The 25,018-nt window shown below is 41.9% G+C and overlaps 1 protein-coding gene across 1 annotated transcript in view; it reads left to right on the top strand.

Moving 5' to 3' along the window:
- Positions 1-3,910: 3,910 nt before the first annotated feature.
- DOC2A (double C2 domain alpha) overlaps positions 3,911-25,018 on the top strand; it is a 33,177-nt gene continuing 12,069 nt past the window's right edge. The window contains exons 1-4 of the mRNA XM_081932011.1: positions 3,911-4,016; positions 8,167-8,415; positions 15,221-15,300; positions 19,971-20,045. Of these exons, the coding sequence (XP_081788137.1) occupies positions 8,187-8,415; positions 15,221-15,300; positions 19,971-20,045 (384 nt within the window). The 5' untranslated portion in view covers positions 3,911-4,016; positions 8,167-8,186. The remainder of the gene's footprint in view (positions 4,017-8,166; positions 8,416-15,220; positions 15,301-19,970; positions 20,046-25,018) is intronic.

Here is a 25,018-nt window from a genome sequence, read left to right on the forward strand (position 1 = left end):
GGAGGGGATAAAAGTTTAGGTTCAAGACCATTGACACAATGAGACCCCTCTCCCCATCGCTTCGACTGCTCATCCGCTAATTAAACTCAAAGCACTCCAGTCGTCGTCTCCCCCCTTCCTTCACAACTTGACAGATAGCGGAGAAAATTAATGGCTGGAGAGGGAATTAAATTGATCCTTCTTCTCACTGCGGCTGGGTGACAAATCCACCCATAGATTCCAGAGTTGTCTGTCTGCTGTGTTAGAGACCACTGCAGCCACCACCAGACAAGGCAGCTGGGAATGAAATGATCCAGTGCCCCCTAGAGGGGAAGACCCCCAAATCTTACTTTGTCGCTGCTTTTTCACACATGTCCAGGGACCCTCTTCGTCTCTCCAGGGGTGCCCGTGTAAATGTAGTTAATGCAAGATTCTGTCTGAACAAAAGGGGGTGCAATGTACAGACGAGTCAAGCAATGTTTTTCATTTATTTTTTTTAACCCACAACTATATTTTTAAAAAAATGTATCATAGAAAAGGTATGCGCTTTATTGGATAGATCAAAAGCATTTAATTTCAGGGAAATGGTATCATCCAGCTGTCTTTGGGAAGCTCCCAAGCAGGACATGTAATTAATCACATGTGCACTGCGCACACATGCACACACACACATGTAATAAGTAGCTATCACAAATATGAGCTATAGTAATTTATTATTTTTATTAATTTTCCAACCTTTGTTACTTTATAAGTATCACAAGGCAGTGAACATACATAATACACCTTCCTCCCCACCGTAAAAATCTTGTGAGGTGAATTGGGCTGAGATGGATTGGTCCAAAGTCATCCAGTCAACTTTCATGCCTAAAGCGGACTAGAACTCACCGTCTCCTGGTTTCTAGACCTTAACTATTAGGCTAAACTGGCTCTCTGTAAATAAATACAGTAAATAGTTATGCTCCATAAATGGATCGAAAACCTCTTTGTCTAAGTGGGCAGCCGTAATTCAGCCTTGTGGAACGAAGTGTCATCATTTGAGTATGTGCAGTGTGAAATCATTCTTTTATCACTTTTGCAGTTCTTTCTTTTTAAAAAATGTCCAGCTATACAAAAATAGCATGCTGCTTCCTCAGATATAAGGACTTTCAGCCAAGCAATACTTTAACTTCTGTTGATTCAGTCTGTTGGAGGAACAGTTGATTTGGCTACAGAAACAAATATACATGCACGGACTTATTCCAAAAATGAGCTGAAGAATTTTCTGGGGGATGTAATGATACAAAGAGCTGTATCATTAAACTCACACACACATATATATACAAAACAGTTGCTGGCATCCATGCACAAAAAGATCACAATTTCCAAAGTTTGTTTATTCAGCTCTGTACTCTGAGATGACCTCCATGTCCAGTTACTCTAAGCCAGTGTTTCTCAACCTTGGCAGCTTGAAGTTGTGTGGACTTCAACCCCCAGAATTCCCTACTCAACCATGCTGGCTAAGGAATTCTAGGAGTTGAAATCCACACATCTTCAAGCTATTAAGGTTGAGAAAAATAGACTAAGTAGCATGTCCCATGATTGTCTTAAGAGTATTATGGGTGTCACAATCCAGCCATATGCTGTGCAAGGAGTTGGCTAATATATACAGATTAATTTATATTGGGGTTTTTTAAGTGATTAAAAGCTTCAGTTCATTAGTGCTCAGTTGTCTAAAGAATGTACCCTTAGTCAAAACAAAATATCGCGAGGGCCCCCAATGTTCATTGATATATGCCTATCCTATATATCCATTTTTATTGTTTTTATATATAATTATTATTAGATTCTTATCCCCCCTTTATTACTTTATAAGTAACTCAAGGTGGTGAACATGCATATTAATACTGCTTTCTCTCCTATTTTCCTCACAACAACTCTGTGAGGTAGGTTGGGCTAAAAGAGAGGGACTTGGCCCATGTCACCAAGCTGGCTTTTATGCCTAAGGTGGAACTAGAACTCACAACCTCCTGGTGATTGGCACAAAGTCATTTTGGTGGCTTTCTTGTCTAAGGTAGGATGAGAACTCGCTGTCACCTGTTGATTGGCCCAATTGGTTTTTGTGCCTAAGGTGGGACTAGAACTCGCAGTCGCCTGGTGACTGACCCAAAGTTACCCAGTTCAGTTTCATGCCCAAACCAGAACTCTCCTAGTTTTTAGACCAGCGCCTTGTTGAGGACATGGTAGTCTATTTTCCTTTGCTCAACTATCATAAACTTTGGGAGGTTTAGGGTCTGTAGCCTACTTATTTCAGAACCCAGGCCTAAGAGCAAATTCAAACCTTGGGCTCTAATTAAGCCTTACTTATCTACCAACTTGAGGGGGTGGGTTCCAGTCCACTCTGCCAGGCCCAAGGCAGGTTTATATGTTTGACTAACACTTGAAATGTCATTCAATAGCATATGCAGCATCACAAACATTTCCTGGTTTGGAGTAGGTCCAGGACAGTGTTGCCATAGTAACCAGAGGAGGGAGGGGGGCAGAGCGGAAAAACTTCAATGCCCCACACTCAAGGGAAGTAACGCTACTGTGCAGCTTCAAATGTTTTTGTTTTGATTCTGGAAATGCTCCTTCATAGCGAATGGAAGAAATGATGGTCAGCAGGGAGCAATTATGACCCTTTATGACTGGGGAACCCTATAGTTGGAGGCTTCAGGAAAGGTTTCAGTGTGAGTTGTTGACCCTAATTTATCAGCCCTGCCAAATGCATGGAGTGTATGCTAACTCCCGGAAAGCCACTTATTGAGACAGAAAAAGGGCTCCGTTAGGCTCATGATAACCCTCTTCTGGCCATCTTCAAACCTGGCATCTCTCTTAAAAATCCAGATTAACTACAGACTGCAAAACACATTAGAAACAGGAAGAAATTGTATCCACAAAGTAGCATTTCTAGATAAATTTGCACTCCAGCAGAATTAAAAATAACAATTTCCCTTTGTAAGAAACCAAGTGATGTACTTTTGATGAGTTTCTGCCCAAGTCCTCCTCACTTAAAACTTTTCCTTCCTTCCCTCCCTCCCTCCCTCCATCAATCCATGCCTCCATCCATCCATCCACTTATCTACACACACAGACACACACCTGCAATTTACACACACACTTATTTCCTCTTATAGACCTCTTTATGAAATACTCACTCCCCCCCCTTCACCCGTCCTCACCTATATGTGTTCAAGTAACTTTTGCCTCCTTTTTTTCAAAACCTTCTTATTAACAATATCACATTATATAATCTGTGTAATACAATTGTTATATTATGTAACTTCATAATCATAGAAACATTCTATTTCATTCTATTCTATTCCCTTATTTCGCCCTGTATTGTCCCTTGCATTAATGGACATGCCTTCAACCATGTTTTGAGTGCAGCTTCTTATTTATTTATTTTTTACATTAAGGAAATGCACCCACCTTAAGCCCAAGGGATATGGCAGAAGTATTTAATAATTCATCGTTCTTTATACTCTCATCTTTCTCCTGCTCTCTTTAGGAGAAAGAATGAGCAAAGCTTAAAATATATACCTCTCTCTGTCCAATTAAAACTGTAGAGGAGATTTTTTAAAATCAATATTCCCTCAAGGCACACACGCACATACTTAGTTTATCTCGCCTCAATCTTGGTAGTTGATTTACCCATACTGCCTCTGATTACTTCTGTCTGTCTCTCTCTCTCTCTTTTTCTTTTTTGTTACGGCTGAATACACACACAAAGTCTAATAGTTCCGCCTATTATCCTCTAATCTAATCTATGTATTCCATATCAGATCTCTGCACCGTCCCCCTCCCATTCTCAATAGAAACAATAGTCTCCACCTCTCGACTGCAAACCCCCCCTTCCCTTGTGCGCTCCCTCTCTCTCTCTCTCTCTCTTTCTCTCTCTCTCTTTCTTTCTCTTGCTCGCTCGCTCTCTCGAAGTCCGTGGGATCCCCAATCGATCCCCTCCGCTCATTCCTTGCCTCGCCTTCTCCTCATTGGAACCTGTTGACGGGATCTGCACCCAGGTAAGAGGGTGTCGGGCAAAGGGAGGGGGATGCGGGAGTCCCGTGGGACCGATGGGGAGAAAGGGGCGAGTGTGCAGCCTTTGGAAGAGAGGGGGGTGCGTGAAGATAGTTGCGGGGTGCAACTTGAGGAGAGACAAAAATGTGGGGTCGCAATCTGGCAGAGTTTCCAAGAAGGCAGAGACTTGGCAGAGTTGTTCGGCAGGTAATATTCGGGAGAAAAGGCTGAGGCAAGTTGGGGGAGGCTGCTATGGGGCCAAAAAGGGAATTTGGGGAGCAGAGGCTGGAATGTAGGGGTGAAAGGAGTGAAGCCTGGAGGATATCATGGTAGAAAGCAATTCAAACGTGCTTCTTCAAAGAATAAGAGGCACCAGTGGTGTAATCTGGAAAACAAGGGGACATCTAGTTGCACAGAGGTGGGATATTCAGGGGAAAAGTTGGGGTGAAATCAAAGGTGTCAAGAATCAGAGATGGTTAAATTGATTCCTGCAATGGGGATCTATGTGGAGAGCAATTCTGGGAAGCTGTGAAACTGATTGAGAACTGGTGGACTGAAGCAAGGTTGGTTCAAGAAAATACCTTTATGCAGACCTCTCCCCCTCCCTCTCTTTTTAAAAAAAAACCTACCACAATTCAATTCAGCAAATTCATCCTATGACTATTGTTTAAGAAAACAAAGTCATGTAGTTCATGTAAAATAAGCCTCGGGCCAATACTAATTTCAAAATATACTGCTCTATTAAAATGTCATTAAGTGTCCAACAGAGAGAAATTCCTAATTCACTTATAATCATCTCACCTAAAAATTGGGAGGGAGGGGGAGAGAGAGAGGCCAGTTCTGCAAAACATGCTCTAATTGGAGTTTGAAATTTTGTTGACTGACATTCCATTTCTCATGTTGCATTGATCCAGTAACCTTTGATTTCATGCTTGTTTTGCCCCTTTTCTTCTTGTTTTTATTTAAATGCAGTTCTGTCTGCTCAGAAATAAACCTCAGCTCGGTGAATTCAGTGGAACTTGATTCCTATAAAGTGGCTAGACCACTGCAGTCTTGTAGCGCATCAGGCTATTTCAAACAGTACAGTTAGGATGTTTAGATTTTTTTTAAAAAAAAAATATCTGTCGTCAGTTTTGTTCACTGCACCAACATCCTAACTTTTAACCTGCTTGCCACAAAGGAAATGGGAACCATGATTTTGAAAAGATGGGTTTGACAATATTAATGGTATTTCAGCAACAATATCTATTGAAATGTTTTCTGTTAGGTGAAAGAGATCAAAAGAAAATCTCTTTATAAAATAATCATTCATTTCATTCACGCAAACAGGGAAAGTTTGGGCAATTTTGGGAATATCCAGAAAGGGGTCCCCAGCCCAAATTTGGGAAAGTGAGGAAGTGACTCAGAGAGTGGATTATGAGAAATTGGGGTGGGGAGAAATAAATCTGTGAAAAACCCTGGAGTTTGGTTCAGAAAAATATAACCAAAAAAAAAAAAAAAGGCTTGGGTCCCTTCCCTACAAGAATTGACAGATGGGTGTAGTAATGTTATGTAAAACATAAAAAGATAAGTGGAGATAGAATCACTAGGTTAGTCTCCTCAGTTATTCAATTCTTTATGTAACATTTCCTACATGCATTGATGAATTAGCTTTTTCCTATAGATAAAGGTCTGTAGATTTTAGATTTACATTTGCAATAGAAAAAAATGAAAATGTCTTCTTTTCTTGAAGTCATTATTCAGAATAGAAAAATGAAGGTACTTTTTAACATGACTTATGACATCTAAATTAATGGAATTGACTGATACAGAATGTAGTGGTGATTTGGGATATATATATAGGAATACAGCATTGTTGAGGAAATAACACACTTTTGGGGGGGGGAACCATAGACTTCTTCTTCAGTAGTAAATTTAAGTGTTACTGAGAGGACGCCAGCTAAATTACGGTAAGTTACTAAGGACTAAATGTAATCTGTTAGTAGGCTGGGAAGAATCTTAAAATGTCAAAACACAAAACAAGCAAATGAACAAGCACAAGCGTGCTTAAAAACATTGCAATAAGGCTGGAACAGGTCTTTAGGGAGCCCACAATTCTACTAAATGAATTCTCAGTCATCATTCAAACTCTATATACTCTACCATGCCTTACCAGCCATTTTCTGTACATCTGTTTCTGAATACAAGGGGTTATCATCAAACATAGTCAGCATAAAGTAAATAGCTTTAGGCTGTTAGGCTCTTGACATAGCCAATTTCCTATGGTTTAGCCCATGTTTCTCAACCTTGGCCGCTTTCAGATGTATAGACTTCAACTCCCAGAATTCTCCAGTCAGTTGAAGTGCAACCATCTGAAAGCAGCTAAGGTTGAGAAACTTAGTCTAACATCAAGGTTATCGTAATTAAGAGGTGTATTTCTTGCCTAGAAAGTGTCATTTTTTTCTGCCAGAGTTTTTCCCCCCTGAAACCTACCTGAGATATCCTATAAAGAAAATAATGAAATGTTCAGCTCAAAGCTTAAACATTGGTTATTTCTCCTTGACACAAATAGTAATAGATATTTCTTACCTAATACAAATTGTAGTTCACAGTCATAAACAGAAATACTTGCTCACACAAAGTAATTATTTTGGTTTCCTTTAAAGATAATGCCCGATTGAATTTTTCAATTCTCCCAACAACAAATAAATATTTGCCTTGCCTTTTGCCTCCCTGCAAAGTAGCAAATTAGACCTGCCAGTCATTCTAGTTTAGAGGGAGAACTAATCAATAATATTTATTTGGTCAATGACAAGCAAAATTTAAAAGTACAGAAACAGTGTGAAGCAAATGAATACAATAATATACTAACAAGTAGCAAAATAAATCACGCAGTATAACATTCTCTCCTCTATTACTATGTTAATATGGTTGTTACCTAGATAATAAATCTAAAACATCAATACATACAAAATAAAAATAAGAACTATATATCACTAACAATTCATCAAACAACCAGCTAATTTGGTTTAATAATTAAAGATCTAATTTCTGCCTCAGCCATGAAAGCCAGCTGCGCAGTTTTAGGCCGGTCCCTCTCAGCCCAATCCCACATCACAGGGTTGTTGTTCTGGGGAAAATAAGAGGAAGGTGATATCTTGAACATGTTTGCCACCTTGAACTAGGAGAGTCAATTTGTTCTAATGGTAAAGGCACCAAGCTAGAAAGTAGGAAACCATGAGTTCAAGTCATACCTTAGCTGTGAAAGCCAGTTGGATGACTTTAGACCAATCATCAGAAGACACAGAGTTCTAGTCCCGCCTTAGTCATGAAAGCCAATTGGGTGACTCTTGGCCAGTCACTTGGCCAGTCAGCCCAATCCACTTCACAGGGTTGTTGTTGTTGTTGTTGTTGTTGTTGTTGTGGGGAAAATAGAAAGGAGGAAGGTGTGTTAGACATGTTTGCCACATTGAATTATTTGTAAAAATAATAAAGGCGGGATGTAAATAAAGATGTATCAAAACCAAAGTATTACTTAAAACGAAGATAATTATGTCCTTACTAATTACAGTAAATCTTGCTTTCATTGCAGAGACATAAAATTTAGCTACTGTCAATGTAATGAATGGTTTTAAATCTTGAAGGAGAAGATTCATGTAAAATTTATCTGGCCTTGGAGGGAATTTATGAATTAGGAATACAGAGCAAAGTGACCTGATGTCTCTATAAAATTTATAATGCAATAAGGGATCTGTTGGGGAGATAGGCAGCTTAAAAATGTGGTAGATGATAGAGAAATGAGAAAGAGACAGAAAGACAGGAGGGAGGGAAGGAGGGAGGGAGGGAGGGAGGGAGGGAGAGAGAGAGAGAGAGAGAGAGAGAGAGAGAGAGAGAGAGAGAGAGAGATATGATTTCAACTTCATTGTCACCACATGGTCGAATCTTGAAAAGTTTACATACAGCAACCAAAACATCAGGCTGCATTTTAAAGTTCCCTGTTTCTGGAGAAGCTGAATGCCACTTATTAAGAACACACCCAGACATGTATTCCTTGAGAATCAAGCCCAATGGGTTTTATTCAAACAAGTTTACCTAAGGCAGCTTTGCATACCAACGTACTATTGAGCGTAGAAATAGAGGATGAAAATTAATGAGTCAATGTTTCTCCCCTTTCAGCACAGCCGACTGTTCCTCCAATGACTGTCCGCCGTGGAGATCGTGCACCAGTTCCTATCCGAGAGCACATGGCCATCGATGTGTCCCCAGGACCAATACGGCCTATTGCTCAAATCTCAGCTTATTTTCCGCATCCTGGGCTGGAGGGGGTGCTGACGACACAAGATAGGATGAGGGGTGAAGGAACAACTGTACCCCCAGGAACTGGGGAAGGAGAATCTACTGAAGGATATGATTCTGATGAGAACAGTAAGTATAATTCACCTGTCTGTAGAAAAGACATGAGCTTTGATCAAACTATCTTTTAATCCAAGAGAAAACAGCTGGCTACATCGCACATTCCATGAAGATTCTCTTTCATTGACTGTCACTTCACATATCAACTTCTTCTCTTCCTATATTTTAAGATAGAGACTACTTCAATGCCAATCCCACATATAGATGCTTGACAGCTGGCAGTTGGATTTGCACATTATTCTATGTGCCATACAATAAGTTTGTTTGATCCTGACTTAGCAGAATGTGTGAACTAACTCACTGATGGCTTGTTCAACCAATGTGAACACAACCATTGTGGTTTATCAGCTGTGGTTTATGGCTTAGCATGATGTATGATCTGTCACTATAGTTTGTTCAATAATTCAAACAAGGCTAAGAATGATATGCAAATAGAACCATCAACTCTGCCTCATATTACACCCATTTACTCACTCATATTTTGATTTTTTTCCCCACACACCTACAAAGGAATATTCAAATTTTGTGAATGGTCATCCAGAGGCTCATCCCTCACTTTAATGTCAACTTTATAACCACACTGACATCCATATTCTCTCAAATGCTATCTTATCCAAACAATATGTTTGTCATAAACAAGTCTGTCTTACAAAACAGTTCTCAAAAATATGTACAATTGAATCTTCACTGATGGATTAGGTGCCACTGACTCAGCATTAGTTCCCGTCATATGGGGGGGGGGGCATGTTCATCTCAACTTGTCTCTAAGAGAAACTCATAATTCTTCGAGGAATATTCACTGGAGGTTTTTAAGAAGAGATTGGGCAGCTGGAATGGTATAGAGTGGGGTCTCCAAACTTGGCAACTTTAAGACTTGTGGAGTTCAACTCCCAGAATTCCCCAGCTAGCCATGCTTGGAGACCCCTGGCATAGGATTGACCAGGGGGCTGAACTAGAAGACACCAAGGTCCCTTCCTGTTATTCTGTATATCCTTGTTCCTCCTCCAACCATCATTTCTATTGTTTTCCCTTTCTTCTTTGTTTCTCAATCTTACCTGGAGTACTTTATCTACATCAGAGGTCCCCAAACTTGGCAACTTTAAGACTTGTGGACTGCAGGTCGAGTTGAAGTCCACAAGTCTTAAAGTTGCCAAGTTTGAAGACCTCTGATCTAAATCCACCATCACTCTCATGACTTGCCCAAAGTGAGGTGTTGATCTTCTAGAGAGGTACATTCCACGTCCTTCAAAACATTCATCCACATACACTGTTCACTTAAAAGTGGTGTTTGTAGGAACACCTGTCACATTTATAGCCAAAGTTCTGAGGAGATTTTTGTCAACAAGCCTGCCATTATAATATTAAGTTAACCATCGTGTTGTTCTGAAACTTGCTCATTCTTTGTCATATATGCTATATCCTTCACGACATCTCCTTTCCCCTATCACTTGCACACTGATCTGGAAATAAAGTCTAGTGAATCTCCTGAGGTTTTAGGCTGAGTGAATGCAGGCGAGAACTAGAAAACAGAATCCTATCTTTGCCCCGAGGCAGTCGTACTTAATTGTAAATAGCCACACTCAGTGCACAATTAAATAATCCATGCACACTGGCCCATAGTAAAAGATAAACTTAAAAGGTCTACAGAACATCATTTGGTAATTTATCTTCTCTAAAGCACAACCAGAATGGGGAAAGTTCAATTTTTGAACAAACTTATTTAGATCTCATAAAAACATTATATATTTTTATAATATGTATAATATATATGATTCCCCCCCCCCTCACTAAATCAAGCTATTTAGTATCCGGCAAGATTTAAGAGACTCAGGTAACTGGGTTTACATCTGGAGGGGCACATGAAAGCAGGTTGTCTCAACCATCTGCGATCTTTTTGGACCCAAAATTTGAAAGGCACATGCACAAATTCATGCTTATCTTTCTCATAAGCAATTCTTGTATGGGCAAGTTGTCCAATATTTTTTTCACTACTTATAATTTACTGTGATTAAACAGTCTCTAGATCAGTGGTTCTCAATCTGTGGGTCGGGACCCCTTTGGGGGTCGAACGACCCTTTCACAGGGGTCACCTAAGACCAACACATATTTTCAAAAAAATACGGAAAACATAAAATATTTTTATGGTTTGGGTCACCACAACATGAGGAACTGTATTAAAGGGTCGCGGCATTAGGAAGATTGAGACTCACTACTCTAAATTGTGAGGTAAAGGGACATGGTGGCTCAGTGGCTAAGACACTGAGCTTGTCAATCAGAAAGGTCGGCTGTTCAGCAGTTCAAATCCCTAGTGCCGCATTAACAGAGTGAGCTCTCGTTACTTGTCCCAGCTTCTGCCAGCCTAGCAGTTTGAAAGCACATTAAAAAATGCAAGTATAAAAATAGGGACCACCTTTGGTGGGAAGGTAACAGCGTTCCTTGCGCCTTCAACGTTTAGTCATGCCGGCTTCATGACCACAGAGACATCTTCAGACAGTGCTGGATCTTCACTTTTGAAACAGAGATGAGCACCGCCCCATAGAGTCAGGAATGACTAGCACCTATGTGCGAGGGGAACCTTTACCTTTAGTTTGTCAGACCCAAAATCAAGAATGATACATGGCAATCCTTTCAAGCTCTTTATTGTTTCACCTCTATAGACAAAATCTTGTCAGACGGAGGATTCTACATCTCTGCATCTATTCTGTGAAGGATTAGGGAGGGTCTGTCTTTACCCTCTTTCTCTCACATTTGGCCTCTGGGCTGAATTGCCTCTTATTCCTCTAGCATGTACACACACACACACACACCCTCTCTCCTGGGGACCCACTTCCTCACTACCTTAGATCACAAGGTTCGGTGAGCTTATTCTCCAACTCTGCTACCCATCAGAGCAGAGCTAACTTTAGGCTAAAAATGAGTAGGTACTGGCTTAGAATGCCAAACCTTAGAAAGTGCCAGTGCTTCCCTGTCTCCTTCCAAAAGAAATGCTAATCTTGCATCAATGGCCCTGCATCACAGCTTTCTCAATACGGGGACTAGACAGTTATACATATTCACTTAAGCACACACCAGTATAGTTGGGACTTTGAAAGATGTTCCTTATGGATTTGGGGATTGGCTTGAGTAGTCAAAATGGCTGAGGGGAATTTCCAAGGCTTCATGGGAATACCATTTGATGCTTGGGGGGTAAACGTGGGAAAAGGTTACTTGAGCTGTCTGTGAATTTTCCGGGGACCTGTGGCTAGTAAACAGATTCTGAACAAGAATGCAACTAGCAAATCTGGGTTGCAAAAATCTGCCTAACCACTAGGTGGCAGTAAACAAAATACCGAAAACTCTGTGCTGACCTCTAAGTGGTCCTCAGAATCCCTGCAGCTTGGATCTGGTACCTATAGCTTTCATGCACATACTGTTCTTCTCACAGGACTCACAATAGGACAAAGGGACCTGCTGCAACTGGCATTGTAGTGGGAATAGATGAAGGAAAGAATTGGTTCCTGCACACATTTATTTTTAGGACTGGGAGAAGCACTAGATAGTCATTGGATTTTGGAACATGCCCTGTTCTCATCTTCTTGTGTTTGTGCTTATGCTGAAACAAATAAATATGCACAGGCTTTCCAAAATTCAAAGCCTGAAAAGATTTGGTAAATGTAGTAAAGTCTGTGTACATTTATTTGTCTCAGCACAAGCACATACCTACTATTCATGTGTAAAGAGTTACATGAACTACGGGTATCAGCAGCCCGCAAAAATGCCATGGCACTGAAAACTTAGGATGTCAGTTTTTCCCCTTGGACCTGCATCAGAAGAGGTATTGAAGCCCCACAACCCATGTTTCTGGAACAACCCATGCATGTGAATGTTCACCCAGCCTCTTCTCTAACAAAAGCAACCTCCCAACCCCACACGTCTATTGTTAACACAGCCCAGCATAAAGGAGACATTACATTTATATGCTCTCCCACAGGTGTATGTACGCCTGCACACATACAGACACCGACTCCTATAAGATGGGAGGGAAGGAAGGAGGGATGAAGGGAGGGAAGGAAGGCGGGAAGGAGAGGGAAGCAGAAAGGAAAACAGGAAGGAAGGAGAGGAAGGAAAGAAGCCATAATGAATGGTAGGTACAGAGCAAGGGAAGGGGGGGAAAGGAAGCTGACATAGTGTTGTGGCAAATTTGAGGTGTGGCCTGGTAAAATAAAGACAAATACCAGCTATTCAGCTGAACAAAGATGGGCCCATCTAACAGAGAGGAAGCCCCAAACACACAAAGATTCTTGTATTTATACCTTTTTCTTACACTCCATCCAGCAAGGAAGGATGGCAAACATAAGAGATACAGGAGTCAGCCAGAAAGTCTGGCACCCAGTAGATAAGATATCAAGATGTTCTTAGTACACAGGGAGGCTCTTTAGGGACACTGCGTGGTCCCTGGGATCTTAGGACGTGGGGTGTTTCCCTGGGGACTTTCCACAGACCTGCAGAGATAATGGTGCCATCTGTACGTACACGCCTAGCAGGCTCTGCCCAGATTCTGGGTCAACAATAGGACTGGATACTGTAGATGAATGGATCACGAGAGGGAGGGAGGGAGGGAGAGAGATCTATGTTACCAGACAGAGGCATGCACCAAAAGAGAAAGCCACCCAGAAACCCTTACAAATAAATCCCTATACAAAGAGGTACGGCCTGATCACATATGTGTAGGGACATGTAAGTCCGTTTCCTGTGGGCTTCAAAATTATGCAGCCAGAAGGTGAGTGTGGGGAGAAAGGAAGAATGCATTACGCCTTTTGCTCCTGATCTCTATGAATCATTCATCAGCAGTTTTTGCATGCTTATCATGCACTCTGGGATCTGGCTTTTCTCAGGCATCAAAAGGGAGCCTAACTGCTGACCACTAGTGCTCGGCTAGCAAGAAATGCCTAGAATGGATGAGTGAGGAGAGGAAACCCATTGTTTTTCTTCTCTTCCGGCTCAGTTTTACAGTCTCAAGCCTAACTAACTTATTCCTATCAATAACTAAACCATGGTTTATTGAAGAATTGGTAGGGTGCAAAAGAGCTGCTGAGCCGCTAAGTGCCATAAACAGGACGCGATGGCTACGCTTACACAACACAATCAAGCCACAAAGAATTATGATTTAGCGCATTCGGTAAACGAGCCCTATTTGTGAAATGGGCAACAACGATAGGACAAAGGCTAAGCAAGTGGAAGTGAATTTCCTGCCAAAATTGACAAAATGCAGTCCATGACCCAGGCCAAGAAACCTTTTTACTGTGTCAGACTATTGATCCATACAATTTATAGATCAATCAAAACGTCTTGGTACACATAAAGGAGAATGCTTTGTTCTTGCCGCTGAGGAACTACAAATAGATCCTACATGGCTCAGATTAAGTCTTCCAGCTTTAAAAGATGGGGCTTCTGGAAATGGCTGGGTGGGTTGGATGGATTTATTTGCTCATAAATGTCACCCAAATGTGTAAATACTTATATGAAGACAGGAGCGAGGGAAAGGCTCTAATTCACGAAGGCCTACGAGTTATCCAGGCCTAGAGAAAAACAGAAGGAGAAGTAAATAGTGTGTCCCCAGGGTATGAGCAAGAAGTCAAGGTGGCAGAAACAATGATGTGATCATAGCTCTGCCTGGTTTTTAGGTGTGTCACATATGCAACGCACTTGAAAAACAAATAGATCTTGAATTGCACTGTCATAACCGCCCTCTTGATTGCTTTTTAAACAATCTTTGCAGACACCCCTGTGGGTCCTGAATAATTCACAACTGGGCAACTGTCCCAGACAGAAGAAATAGCATTCTAGGAAGTTTAATTTGCAGGAAGAAAGTGATAAAGAAAATAGAATATTTCTTACCTTTGTGGAGTCCTTGGTGAGGTCCTCTCTGAGTTTGGCTGTTTGTTTTCAGACATTTCATTACCCAACTAGGTAACATCATCAGTGTAAGGGGATCCCCTGATTTTCTCCTTAGTAATTCCTTAATTAGGGGTTTTTTTTTTATTGTTTGCCTTGTCTTGCTTATCTGGTGTTGACTACTGAAGAAGGTATATTCTGGTCTTTTTGTTTCCTTCCTCTCTTTTGAATGGTGTGTAAATACGTTTTATTTCTATGTGTCTGGTGATGGCTGATTCAGAAACATGTGCCATGTTTCTTTGCTTTGTCCCATGGGAAATAGAAGCTCAATTATTATGTGTCTTCAAACACGTCTACTTTATTTACGCAATTAATTCAGGATATCACATTTAGTTTTTCTGGTATCTAAATTAGATTATCAGATGGAACGGGAAGTAGGGCACTTGAGATATTCAAGATAAAAGTATGCACTCCTATGCATAGCTCACGGACAGAGAACATTTACATAGAGATGTACAGAATTTGGGGTAGGGGGATCATTTTGACAGATAGTGTTGGCCAGCCAACAACATAAGGGCACCTTCTGGTATTATTTGAACTCAAAGTCAATCTTCGTGCAATTGTATACAAATGTGCAAATGCAGAGATATAAACCAGTTCAGAGATCCCTATGCTGGCCAAGCCTGATGGGACTTTTAGTCAGTTCATCTGAAGCAAGGCTGGGTGGGGAAGATTTGTCTGCATCATGGCTGCCTGGGGAATTCTAGGAGTTAAAGTCCACATGTCTTAAAGTTGCCAAGGTTGAGAAACACTGGTCTGGACAGATGGATGGAGCTGAATTTGCAGATTGTGAGTGGGATTGAAAAGACAGCTTGAAGGAAAAAACTGATAAAATGGATCTCTTTTTAACATTTGTTTTCCTTATTGCCTGGCCTTTTTCTAGCATCACTTGGGACTCTTGAATTTGATATTCTCTATGATCCAGAAAGCTGCACCCTTGACTGCACCATCCTACGAGCCAAGGTAATAATTCTGACATTCGTTCCTTGATTGGTCCTCAAAAATCTCTTCCAAAGCAGCTTTTCCAAATTGGCAGAGTTTGGGCAACTCCTGTAATTTTTTTGATGATGGAGATACAGCCCATGCTGGCGATAGGGGATTATATGGGCTGCTACTCAACTTACTTGGAGAACAGAAGGCTATGGAAGGTTTGCTGAAAAGACACTGTTTGCTTTTCTGTCACCCTCCACGCCTTTGTATTCAGCCTTTCTGCATCACATGTTGCGTTTTCACAATAAACTGCCTTGATTTAATAAAAGAGGCCAACTGGGGTGGGAAATCTCATTATGGAGCTAGCAATGCTCATTTTAGCCTCTCCTTTCTCCTACCACACTCAGCCCCATCTCTCTACCCCATCTACAAAGACTTTCGAAGTCAGGCAAGTGCCCTTCAAGTGTCAAGCCAAATCTCCAGGGTCTTCACCCAGCTGCTTTTCTGCAACCCTGACCTCAACTCACACACCAGCAACACACAACACGCCCCTCCTCCCTTTCTTCCTTCCCAGCTGGTGGGCTTGCAGCATCTTCAAGCGTCTCGGCGGCGACGCGCCAGGCAACCGGGTATCCGCAGGCATCTGGCGTTGCTGTGGCAACAGAAGAGGGCAAGAGGGGGGGGAAGCATGGGAAATACTGCGGCAGTTCAGAACCACAACAAAACTAACCCAGAGCCCACCACTTTGAAAAGAGTAGATGACCCTTATTCCCAAGTGGCAGGTTTCTGTTTCCTTGACATCACCCTCTGCATCTCTAGAGATTGTGTACAAAATATTTAGTGGGTATGTTTACATGAGTGAGGCTTTAAAAATATTTTTCTGATTGGTCTATTGTTTTCTCTGTGGCAATTCTCCAACCAAGGCAATATAGCTGGAATTTCTGCAATGGTTGTGAACGGGATTAAAATGCATGGCACCGGTAGTTCTGGGACTTGAAGTGACATCTTTATGCCACTGATGGCATAAAGGTCACCTTCCTAACCAGGAAGGTAAATGAAGGTTTCTGCTATAGGGTTTCAAAAAGTCCAACTGCAGTTTAGATATGAATTCCCCACATCTGCAGTGAAAGTTAATTAAACTATCTTCCTTGGTGCTCTGTTCCTTATGGCAGAGATCTCACCATTTGTAATTCTGGAATAATCCAACAAATTCATTACTGGATGGAAAATTGATTGAAATCAGAAAACACTTGGAAAGTGCCACTGGTCAGTATGTAGAGTGAAGATACACTATGGATTTTGAGAAGTGGGTTTATACCACACCGGTGAAACCACACTTGGAATATTATATACAGTTTTGGTCACCATGATACCCAAAAATGCTGAGACCCTACAAAGAGTGTAGAGAAGAGCAACAAAGATGATTAGGGGACTGGAGAGTAAAACATATGAAGAATGGTTGTAGGAATTAGGTATGTCTAGTTTAATGAAAAGAAGGACTAGGGGAGACATGATGGCAGTGTTCCAGTATCTCAGAGGTTGCCACAAAGAAGATGGACTCAAGCTATTCTCCAAAGCACCTGAAGGCAAGACAAGAGGCAATGGATGGAAACTAATCAAGGAGAGAAGCAACTGAAGAGAAATTTTCTGACAGTTAGAACAATTAATCAATGGAACAATTTACCTCCAGAAGTTGTGAATGCTCCAACACTAGAAGATTTTAAGAAGAGATTGGATAACCATCTGTCTAAAATGGTATAGGGTTTCCTGTCTAAGCAGGGGGTTGGACTAGAAGACCTCCATGGTCCCTTCCAACTCTGTTGTTCTTTACTTACTTACTTTATTTCAAACTTTTATACCGCCCCCTCTCCCAAAAGGGACTCGGGGCGGTGTTCTATTCTATTCGTACAAGGAACAGTTAAGGGAACTAGGTATGTCTTGTCTAATAAAGAGAAGGATTAGCAGGGATATGATAGTTGTCTTCCAGTACTCGAGGGGCTGCCGTAGAGAAGAGGACATTGATTTATTCTCCAAAGCTCCACAAAATAAGTTTGGAAACTTATTAAAGAGAGATCCAACATACAAGTAAGGAGCAATTTCTTCACAGTGAGAACAACTACTCAATAGAATCAGGGGTGGGCTCCTATGAGTTCACCCAGGTTTGGGAGAACCTATAGCTAATGATATGGCCAGTTCTGAAAAGCTCCAAATCCCACCCATGGCTGCCCTGGGCCACCCCTTCCTTCCCAGGAGTCTCCATGTGGCCCATTTTTGATGTGAGGTAAGTGCTGAGCCCACGCAGAGGCTCGGGGAGGGGGGGAAACAGGCTTCCCAGAACTTCAGGAGGGTTGGGAATGGGCCCATTTCCGGCCTCCATAGGGTCTCCGGAGCCTGGGGGAAGCAGTTTTTGCCCTCCCAGAGTCTTGAGGAAAGCCTCCAAAGCCTGGGGAGGCTGAAAATGCCCCCCCCCCCTTGCAACTGTGGTGCAGGAGGCTGAGTAGGCCACGCCCACCATGGCCACACCCACCCAGCAGCCGGGCAGAGAACCCATTGCTGAAATTTTTGAAGCCCACCCCTGAATAGAACGGTTTACTCCCAGAGGTTTTGGGAGACCCATCACTGGAGGTTTCCAAGACAACCCTTTGACCTGGATGGTATAAAGTCTCCTGTCTAGAGCAGGAGGTTAGAATAGAAGACCTCTGGGGTGCTTCCAGCCCTATGACTCTATGCTCTTAAGCTCCCCCCCCCCCAGACCTATTCCAGGGTGGAAGCCTTAATCCTTCATACTCTTTAACAGACTATGCAGTTTTTGCTTTTGCCTATGAAGAGCCCTCCTCCTCCTCCTCCAGTTCATAACTGAAGAAAGCACAGATAGTCCTCAGCTATGACGACAATTGGGATCAAAATCTCCACTGCTAAGCAAGGCAATTGTGAAATGAGTTGCACCTCAATTTACAACCTTTTTTTTTTTGCCACACATTAAGTGAATCCAGATGATCCCCGGCCCAGCCCCATTGGCTTTGCTTGTTGAAAGCTCACAAATGGTGATCTTGTGATTCCCCCCATGCAGCAATTGTCGTAATTACATGCCGGTTGCCAATATCTAAATTTTGATCATATGACTGTGTGGTTGCTGCAGTGGTCATAAGTGTGAGGAATTATCTTCATTTTTTCCCATAGCCGTTGTAACTTTGAACAGTTGCTAAACCCTACCATCAGACCCCACTACATGCAAGCATCAACTTCTCTCTCTCTCACACACACACACAGTCACACACACACTACCTCTGTTCCTTTTTTTCTTTCTCAATCTTTTTTTTCCTGTTAGTCTTTTCTTCTCCCTCCCAAATTGCAGACTTCTTAGTGAAAAAACAAACAGCAAAAGCTACTCTTTTCTCAAAAAAAAAGGCTGCCTGTGGAGAAAAGACAAAGATACCCTTCACCGGAAACCTAAACCCTCTCTTGCAGAAGTATTTTAATAAATAAATCCTGCCGCCCTCCCCTTTAATCAGCAAGTAATTTTGAGGAAAGGATCAAGCTGTCTTTACCACTTACAACACTTAGAGCTGAATTGAAATTAGCCCAGAGTATCACATCCATAAAGTGGAGTTGGAAACTACTAGCAGGCATGTGCGGAGGAACGTTTACCTTTAGGGACATGGTATCTCAGTGGCTAAGACACTGAGCTTATCGATCAGAAAAGTTGGCAGTTCGGCGGTTCGAATCCCTAGCGCCGTGTAATGGAATGAGCTCCTGTTACTTGTCCCAGCTTCTGCCAACCTAGCAGTTCAAAAGCACGTAAAAATGCAAGTAGAAAAATAAGGACCACCTTTGGTGGGAAGGTAACAGCATTCCGTGCGCCTTCAGCGTTTAGTCATGCCGGCCACATGACCACGGAGACGTCTTCGGACTGCACTGGCTCTTCGGCTTTGAAACGGAGATGAGCACACACACCCTAGAGCCGGGAACGACTAGCACATGTGTGCGAGGGGAACCTTTATCTTTACCTATCACATCCATAAAGTGGAGCCGGGACACAAATGTCTACTTTTGAGTGGGAATTTTGTAATCTTGAGAAGGGTGGAGAACTTTCTACAGGCCTCCGAATATGTGGAGATGCCGAAAGAACGTCAAAGGATAACCACAAAGTGTTTTTTCTGGAGGAATCTGGATTTTCTTGTTTTTTTCTTTGAAGATGTTTCATTTTTCATCGAAAAAGCTTCTTCAACTCTGAAGAAGCAATGTGGGGAATGGAAGGATTTATATTCCTTGCAGACAGCTGGTCATTTGTATCCTTTTAGAGCAGTGTTTCTCAACCTTGGCAACTTGAAGAGATTTGGACTTCAACTCCCAGAATTCCCCAGCCATCTGTATTGGCAGTGGAATTCTGGGAGTTGAAGTCCATACACCTTCAATTTGCCACAATTGAGAAACACTGTTTTAGAGGGTCGTTGAAGCAAACGGATGCAAATGGCCAGCTGTCTGCAAGGAATATAAATCCTTCCATTCCTCACTATCCTGCCAGAACTGACGAAGCTTCTTGGATGAGAAGCGAAACGTCTTCAAAAAAAGAAAGAAATAAAGCCCAGTTGTCTCCAGAAAAAGCACCTTTGGGACAACTATGGCCTGGATGATTGAGAATCGCTACAGATTTTTACGAAGGATAAATAGAGTGGAATTAATCCCCATGTTTGTTTTCACAGGGACTGAAACCAATGGATTTTAATGGCTTGTCTGACCCTTATGTCAAACTACATCTCCTTCCAGGTGCTTGTAAGGTAAGCCAAGGGGGGGGGGGGTTCTGCCAGAAGGGGATCATAACAGGTCAAATGGCTACAAGGATGTGATTGAAGCCCTGAACTTCATTTGTATCCAGCATGACATAAAATTTGATGGTGGTTTTTTTTTTTTTACTCTTGTGTGGATACCTTTGGTAAGCACAGTCTCCAATTTACAACCCTGTTATTGTGTCTCAATTCTGGTCCCACATAGCCACAAAATCTTGTGTGAGTATTACCAAGACTCCTTCAATACAAGCTTGACTCCTTACATGTGCATTACATGTTGGTTTGGGGGGGGGGGGGAACAATATGAAAGCAGCCTTGTCCTTCTCTTGGGATGCTTGTCCAACTTCCCAGATGCTGCTGGCTTCTTGGAGACTGAAAATGTGGACAATGGTTTGGTCTAGTGGGGAAGGCACTGGGCTAGAAACCAGGGGACAGGGAATTCTAGTTCCACTTTAGACATGAAAGCTGGTTGGGTGACTTAGGGCCAATCATGAAATTCTGTGAGTTTTAGTCCCATCTTTGGCTCGAAAGGTAGCTGGATGACTTTGGACCAGTTGTGAGATCTATTCCTGCTTTAGGCATGAAAGCTGCCTGGCCAATCACCAGGTTTAGTCTCTAGTCCTGCCTTAAGGATGGGAGCCAACTGGGTGGGTGACTTTGGGCCAATTACTCTCTCCCAACACAGCTAATCTCACAGGATTGTTGTCCTGGGGGGGATATAGGAAAGAGTATTAGGTATGCTTGCCTCTTTGAGTTATGGGTAAAAATCATAAAGGCAGGATATAAATAAATAAATCTCTCAAAATTAGTAATCCAGCACATTTGTCCATCCTTCCTGCTGTCAAAAAAAAACCACCTATCTACCCTGTCTGTCACACAGCTCTGGAAAGAGAATTAAGATCTTGATTTAGTGCACTTAGAAATTAAATGGGAACTGAAGAGAAAGTCTCTAGTGGTAATGCAATATTTCTCAATCTTCACAATTTAAAGCTTTGCTGATTTGAGAATTCTGGAAGTTGAAATCCATCCCTTTTCAAGTTGCTAAAGCTATGAAACACTGCTGTAATCTAAAACCCCTTTCTTTCAATAAATCCAATTAAAGAAGAATTCACCAAAGTCTTTTCCGTTGCTAGGATTTTGATTTAGACAGTTTAGAGCTCAGGCTGCAGGACCAGAAAAGCCAAAATGGCAGCGATAACCATGCAGTTGAAGCCCCATCCCTTCTTTCGATATGTCACAGACATTTTTAAAAGGAAGAACTTCAATTGCAAGTGGCTGCCATCTCTGAATTTTTGACCGCCTCCCTGAAGATCCTTGGAGATCTTACCATCTCCCATCTGACCCGAACTCTTCCTGCTTAAGTTTTCAAAACCAGCTAATGTGTAATAGGTGCAGCCATCTAGCAGTGTGTGTGTATATGTATGAGTGACATTAGCATAGAAGCGGGTGAGGATAAACTTTATCTCGCATGTTAAACATTCTGGACGAGCGATATAATTTGCCATGTCCTGTTGATAAGCCCATCTGCAGATAAGCTGATCCTTCCATTTTTAACCAAAACACCAGGAAAAATGTGCCACCTGTGGATAAACTGATGCTCAAAATGTTTATATGTATTGGTTTATCCATGGATAATCCACAGATTATCCATTTCTCAGGTTATTTTGATTAAAATTTCAAGGGTCATCTTATCTGTGAATGGGCTTATCCGTGAACATATTTATTTATTTATTTATCAAATTTATATAGCTGCCCATCTCACCAAGTGTGACTCTGGGCAGTGTACAATTATTAAATTTGTAAAAATATCAATAAAAATAAGCATGTAAATATACAAAATATCAACATTAAGAAAATGTATGTATTAATCAAATTTATATAGCTTCCTATCTCATTCTTATTATTCTTATTATTTGGATTTATATGCCGCCCTTCTCCCAAAGGACTCAGGGCAGCGTACAACATTAAAAAAAACACAAATTACAAAAGTTAAAAAGAAATTAGATAGAGTATCCAACAAACCCAATTAGTATGAACAATAACATTTTAAAAATTGGATTAAAATTAACAATTAAATCAAGCATTTATTTTATTTTGTTCAGGCCAGGCCGGCTTATTTTGTTCAGGCCAGGCCGGTATCTCAAGAAAAATGAACCTATATAAAGGATATATGCATACTTTCATCCTGTACTATATATGGAATGCAGACGTATACTTTAAATACAGGATACAGGTACTTTTATAAAGTATATCTAAAAATATAAAGTAGTCTCACAAATACACTCCATCCATGGATAAGTAAAATTCAATTTTTGGGGTACATTTTGGCACCAAAAATTCTCAGTTTATTCCTAGTGCACTGGTAGTCCTTAACTTACAACCACAATTGACCCCAAAATTTCCATTGCTAAGAAAGACATTTGTTAAGCGAATTTTGCCCCACTTTCTTGCCACAATTGTTAAGTGAATCACTGCAGTTGTTAAGTTAGTAGCCGAAAAGCTGTTGCCTGGAGCCTGAGGGATGATAACAAGGGCCCGCAGGAAGAAAGCTGCAGGCCATCTCTCTTTAATCTGGTCAGCTGCTTTCTGAGGCACAGGTAGTCCTCAGCGTATGACCACAACTGAGTCCAAAATTTCCTTTGCTAAGCAAGATAGTTGTTAAGTGAGTTTTGCCCATTTTACGACCTTTCTTGCCTCAGTGGTTTAAGTGAATCACTGCAGTTCAAGGGTGGGATCCTACTGGTGCAACAACCAGTGCACAACCCTGAGTGCTCTTTAGAAGGCCAGATCCTGAAGATGAAACTCAAGTACTTTGGCCACCTAATGAGAAGGAAGGACTCACTGGAGAAGAGCCTAATGCTGGGCAAGATGGAGGGCAAAAGAGAATGAGGTGGCTGGATGGAGTCACTGAAGCAGTCAGTGTGAGCTTAAATGGACTCCAGACGATGGTAGAGGACAGGAAGGTCTGGAGGAACGTGGTCCATGGGGTTGTGATGGGTTGGATACGACTTCGCAACTAACAACAACAACAACAACAATTAATTTAAGAGCCGTGGTGGCGCAGTGGTTAGAATCCAGTACTGCAGGCTACTTCTGCGGGCTGCCGGCTGGCTGCAATTTGGCTATTCAAATCTCAGCAGGCTCAAGGTTGACTCAGCCTTCCATCCTTCCGAGGTGGGTAAAATGAGGACCCAGATTGTTAGGGACAATACACTGACTCTGTAAACTGCTTAAAGGGGGCTGTAAAGCGCTGTAAAGCAGTATATAAGTCTAAGTGCTATTGCTATTGCTAATTGCTGCTAAGAATAACAATGACAATTCATAGATTACGAAAAATGTCTTTTCTTCAAACTGTTCTTGGACTGTGAGGAGAGCACTTAGGATCATCTCCTTGTGGAGAAAAAGCTCATCCCCCGCATGTTCTCCACAGCATCCTCCCGGGAATTTCCTCTGATGCTGAAGTTTAACGCACACAAATTTTGCATAACTTATTAGATAATAAGAGGCTTTTAAACCAGCTGTAATTGGATGTTTGGAATAAAAAAACCTCTGATTGCCGAAATTACATTATCTCAGGGCCAAAAAGTATGTGACAAGGGAATATGTGACCAGATCTTCCAAATTAATATTTATGATTATTTATATGCGCTAAAAATTAGCAGCCTAGGCTGATGGTAGGAAGCAGCTGGGAGGAGCAGGTGCTATAAGTTTTTGCCTGTGTTGTTTTCCCAATCTAAATCCACCCACTTATCTTGAAGCAATTATTAGCCAAGCTGGGGGAAACAGAGAGCTGGTCTAGGTATTTCTGATCTTCTTCGTGAGGGTAACACCAGCTTTGGGATAGACATCTTTTGTGTACTTTTCTCTCTCTAATTGGCCAAATGAAATTAGCACTTTTCCATAAAATCATAATCACAATGCAATCCATATCACAGTCCTGATCAAAACTAGAGCCTCCTCTCAGGAGTTGCTACACCTGGGTGCAGCTGTTTTACTCAGGCCAAGGACAGAAGGGGCAATATGTAATTGATTGGGGAAGGGAAAGAGAACAAGAGGCAGAGCCTGGGGGTGGAGTCAAGAGAATGCTCACTCCAGAATCTTTATATGTCCACAAATGCTGCAAGTTTAGGTTTAGGTTTAGGTTTATTTGTATTTATATGCTGCCCTTCTCCAAAAGGACTCAGGGCGGGGTACAACATTAAAAACACACATCACAAAAGTTAAAAAAAGATTAAACCCATTTCCAAAAAGACCAAACCGGTTTTTTTTTTAAAGAAACAATACATTTAAAATAAATTAACATTAACATTAACAGGCCAGGCCGGCTTGCTGGAAAAGCCAACTTTTTAGGGCGCGTCGGAAGGACCGGAGGTCAGGGATTATGCGGAGCTCCGGGGGCAGCTCATTCCAGAGGGAAGGCACTCCCACAGAGAAGGCTCTCCCCCTGCGGGTCACCAGCCGACACTGCTTGGCCGACGGCACCCTAAGGAGGCCAACTCTGTGGGATCGTACTGGAGGGTGGGAGGCTACTGGTGGCAGTAGGTGGTCTTGCAGGTACCCTGGGCCTAAGCCATGGAGCGCTTTAAAGGTCATAATTAATACCTTGAATCGCACCCGGAAAACAACCGGCAACCAGTGCAGGCCGCCTAAAAGGGGTGTGACATGGGAGCACCTAGGTACCCCCATGACAACCCGCGCGGCCGCATTCTGGACCAGCTGAAGCCTCCGGTTGCTCTTCAAGGGCAGCCCCATGTAGAGAGCATTGCAGTAGTCCAGGCGAGAAAGGACGAGGGCATGAGTGACTGTTTAGCCCCCTATCTAGCACCAATTTAGTGCTTACCCTTAATTGATTAGATTTTTGTGAATAGACTTGAGCAATAAATCAGCCTTACTGAAACTTAACCTATGATCCTGATTCTTTGCACCTGACAATATCACGTGCACAGAGGGAGCAAGAAAAGAAA

Source organism: Natrix helvetica, assembly GCF_964273705.1.
Source record: "Natrix helvetica genome assembly, chromosome: Z".
NCBI lineage: Eukaryota > Metazoa > Chordata > Lepidosauria > Squamata > Natricidae > Natrix > Natrix helvetica.